This window comes from Malus domestica, chromosome 08 (genome assembly GCF_042453785.1).
Source record: "Malus domestica chromosome 08, GDT2T_hap1".
Taxonomy (NCBI): Eukaryota; Viridiplantae; Streptophyta; class Magnoliopsida; order Rosales; family Rosaceae; genus Malus; species Malus domestica.
In genome coordinates this window covers 10,124,216-10,128,718 of record NC_091668.1, presented here as the reverse complement: position 1 = coordinate 10,128,718, position 4,503 = coordinate 10,124,216, and the positions used below count along the sequence as shown (strand labels likewise).

The window sequence follows — 4,503 nt, the reverse complement described above, 5'->3', positions numbered from 1 at the left end:
AGTCTAGTTTAGTGTTTTTGAGTCTTATTTGTGTTGATTAGCATCCCTAGTTAATTCTCGGTCTAGAACGATCCCTACTTGCATCATTACTACAATTGTCATCAATAGGGTTTAATTTGTGTGTCAAGTTAATTTTCACATCAGAAACCCAAAAGTTTCCAAAAATTACGAAACAATGGTATACGAAAGAGATATATTTGAAGACCCAAAAACTTTTAATTTGGCATGAATATTTCGCAAAATTTGACATGAATGCATATAATTGTAACATGGGGAAGGTCGAAAACAAAACTCAAAAATCCTTAGATTTTCTTCATTTTATCTTTAGTCGGAGAAATCTTTAACCTCATCTAATAAGGTAAAACAATTATTACAACAAAACTGTAGAACGGGAAGAGTCCAATATTGGAGTCGGCTCACAAGAAAATGTTGCCTTCCAAACATATGACTAGGCAGCGCGAGTAACAGCGGCATGTATTGCCTCCGTAAGATGAGGGACGGTCCTCGAGCTCAGACCCGCCATGCTAATCCTCCTGCAAAAACGAAGAACAAAATTAAATCGATGCCTCATTCTGCAAATGCTCACTCTATTTGCGTCAAGACGTGTGTTTAGATATTAATATTCGCTAAGGAGTCTGCTACGAAATTTCTATCCTAGATGTAATTAATGATAACAGACGGGCAAATCCTTAACGTAGAGAAGATTAGGCTTCGTTAAATAAAAGAACTCATGATTAATGCTGATTGATTACCCGTCAGATGTCATGTAAATATGGTACTCTTTAGTCATGAAAGCAACTTGCTCGGAGTTCAATCCGGTGAAGGTAAACATTCCGATTTGCTTGATGATGTGGCTCCAGTCACCCGGTGTGCCTGTGGAATATAAAACTCAGCAAGGTGAAATAACTACGCAAACGGCCATGGGAATTCATAAAAGTTATGTTTGTATTTCTTCACCCTATAACTTTTCCATCCGCACGTTGATTAAAAAACTATATGTCCGACGCAGATCAAATGAGTTTGACATTGGTACTTTTAGTTAGCCCAAGACTGTCATATACCCATATGGAAATACTCACCCTTGGCACGCAAGGATTCAAAAAGTTGATGACGCATGCTGATGATACGATCAGCCATTTCCTTCAACTCAATTGTCCACTCATTGAACAAATCCCTGACCATAGAAGAATTAAGTGATAAGGTAACTAGAAATCAAATAGGGAAGGAAAAACTATTTCTGGGTCGGAGTTCAATAACTAGCTGATGATACATCAAGTCAATTATTGTCATTTTGCACGTATATGAACAAGAATCAAAGAGTACCTATCCTTGAGGATGGTCGCTACAATTGATGCACCATGAATGGGTGGGTTCGAGTACATGGGCCTGATCACAAGCTTGAGTTGGCTCTCAACCTTGCTTGCAACATCAGCATTCTTGCATACCTATGTTCAAGTAGAATTTTCAACAACCAATGTAATCAAGAACAATTTAAGATGTATGGCAAGTATGGAGTTTTTTCATATTAAATTTTAGTGGGATGCATCAAAATAAGGGAACTCACAACTGAAAGTTATGGGATGAGTCTTACAATGCTTAGGGCTCCAACACGTTCGCCATACAGACCCATGTTTTTTGCATAACTTTGAGCAATAAGGCACTCTCCACCATCAGCAGCAAACCTACGAACAGATTGTGCATCGCCATCCAAACTTCCACTAGCAAAACCCTACAAATAAAAGAAAACAGTTCACCATGAGAAGTTGGAATAGCATGATGTTAAACAGAAAGAAGAAACTAGAGTGTAGAGAAATTGGAACTCTACACGCGGTCTACCTGATAAGCACTGTCGAAGAAAGGTAATAATTCTCTTGATCTCACGAGCTGTCTGATCTGCTCCCACTGCTCAAGAGTTGGATCAACACCGGTGGGGTTATGAGCACATGCATGGAGAAGTACAATTGCTCCAGCTGGGGCAGAACTGAGGTCTTCTAAGAGGCCTGTTAACGAAATGAAAAGAGTATTAAACCAGAAAGAAGAATAGACACGTTATAAGGCCTGCTGCAATTTACCCCACGAGGGAAGAACTATTAGTAAATTAAAAAATAATGTCAGAAGATGAAATAGTTGGGGGAAAGAAATTCAACTGTGATAGAGATAAGAAGAAACTATGAACAATTCTAGTTCTAAACCTTGGAAGTTGAGACCACGAGTTGCTGGATCATAATACCGGTAACTTTTCACAATCAACCCTGCCAGAGTGAAAACTTTTGTGTGGTTTCCCCATGTCGGCTGGGGTATGTATATTGTGCGCTGCGGTAAAATAGATGAGGTTAAGTTCGCTGAACTATTATCAACACAATAGTAGAAACAAGAGACGATGCAACAAGTAAGCACTTACTTCATGATAATGCTTTGCCAAAAATTCACCTCCAACTCTCAATGAGCCAGTTCCCGACAGACATTGAACAGTAGTAATCCGGTTCTCTTGAATAGCAGGGCTGTGACAAGCAAGTAAATTCTATGCTTGAAACCCGGTAAAACAACTAAATCCACCTCCGAACAAAACATGATAAAGCAAAAAGGATAGGATAAGGCATCAATTAGTCTTTTATACCTGTCAGCACCAAGAATCAGCCTAGCGCTCAGCTTATTGAAATCTGCCAGTCCAACGATAGGAAGGTATTCCTTAACGCGTGACCTGGATGTAATGAGGAATCGAACCATAAGTCGATGATTAACGTCACAAACCAATTTAACGTCAATAATGTTAGCTTCTTAAATTAATAGCGAAATCAATTTACTGACAACAGTATAGCTTACATGTCATTAACGAGCAGCTGTTCGGCTTTTCTCACCACATTCAGAACAAGTGGTTTTCCCTCCTGTCATTCCACGAACACAAAGGCGGTTAAGAAATTAACAAATTCGCAAAGGACGATAACAAAACTAGTGCCACTGCCTTTGAAATGAAAATCATTCAGTCACAAAGACGTGCATAATTTTGACAATGAAACAAACATCAGCTCTGTGTGTGAGCCGGCACGCTCGAGTCCCATACATTAGAGAACATACATTTCGCTAACAATACATAGTAAAGCTTTGTAATCATGTTATTCAGTCCAAAACAGACTCACCTCGGTTCGATAAGCACCAACACCCAAATTCAGCTTAAGAGGGCTTTGATCCTTGTTATAAGCAACAGTCACCTGTTCATATTTTCAAAAGATTTGTCAGGGATTAATACGATCGATCTTCAGCTAAACATAAACACGCGCGATCAAACTAATTTATGTATCACGATCAACAACAGGGCTAAAATTACTCCGAAATCGAAAACCGAAAAGGATTTTAGGCACGAACGATCAAAATACAGATAGACATTCAAATCAATCACCAAAATATGAATACTGTTCAGCTTAATCGCAACCGAAATCAAAGCTCCCGCACTACAAATGACATGAAAATATGAAATCTCGTAAACTGATTTACGCAAAGATCAAACGCTTGAGTGAGAGAGAGTACCCCAAGGATTGGATCCTCGGGAGCGCGAACGACGTGAGCGAAGACGGAATTGACGTGGGCGGAAGTTGGCGAGGCGGAGATGGAGTTTTTGTGAGCATCCATGGCGGAGGACGATTGATCTTCTTCGGCAGTGAGGTGTCCCACCAGAGCGTTTTGCCTCCGATCACTACTGGTAAAGGAAGTAGAAGAACTGTGGGCGCGGGCTGATGTACTGATGTGAACTGTGGGCGCATGTTAGGCAGTTTTATTCGTTCAGGGGCTTAAAATACGCCTTTTTCGTATCGCGCTGTGTAAAGCGTCTTGACTGTCGGGCAATCGGGCAATTAAGCTTTTAATATTCTTATAATTTTTTATCTTTAACGGATAAGAACAACAAATTAGAAAAAAATATATTTTAATTTGACATCCCAGTTGGAATAGAGTATTTTACACAATGTTATTACGCCAGATTAACTATAAAAAAGAAATTTAACATTTTAATTTGACATTTTTATTAAGGATGGTTCAAATAATTAAGGACCAACCAACGCACATATTCTATTACATTCTTTTCCTTTTCATTTTTTCCTTTTTGGGTGAACCTGAACCATTATCCATTATTGAGGCAAAAAAATGTCACATGCAAACCCAATCAAGTTTCGAGATCCAATTGTCATACGAGCCTCAAGTCAAACCCAAATACCTGTAAAGGTGTCGGATGGTGAAAAGAATATATTCACAATCATGCCACGCTACGGTAATTAAGTCAAATGTTTATATAAATCACGCCTTACCCATGCATATTAGTCATGCCAAGAGCTCTATCACGCTAACCACTATTTACGCTAAAATAAGCTCAAATCACATGCTCAGGGCTTGTCACGTGAATTGTGGTGTGGATTGTTACGAAAGTTTATCGGGCCTATGTGGAGTCAAGATTATGGAAGACTTTGGTTGCTTGGGTGCCCAAAGATCCAAGCCCAAAACCTTTGAGGTTCA

General features: G+C 39.3%; 1 protein-coding gene across 1 annotated transcript; it reads right to left on the bottom strand.

Annotated features, from left to right (window-relative positions):
• Nucleotides 1-288: 288 nt before the first annotated feature.
• LOC103441178 (aspartate aminotransferase, cytoplasmic) lies at nucleotides 289-3,773 on the bottom strand. Its single transcript, XM_008379882.4, is given in 13 exon segments — nucleotides 289-533; nucleotides 753-873; nucleotides 1,080-1,174; nucleotides 1,324-1,445; nucleotides 1,592-1,729; nucleotides 1,837-2,000; nucleotides 2,193-2,313; nucleotides 2,402-2,501; nucleotides 2,618-2,701; nucleotides 2,824-2,885; nucleotides 3,138-3,209; nucleotides 3,526-3,719; nucleotides 3,722-3,773. Coding segments are annotated over 13 exon segments (1,395 nt in total). The 5' UTR covers nucleotides 3,759-3,773; the 3' UTR covers nucleotides 289-448.
• Between the last annotated feature and the right edge of the window lie 730 nt (nucleotides 3,774-4,503).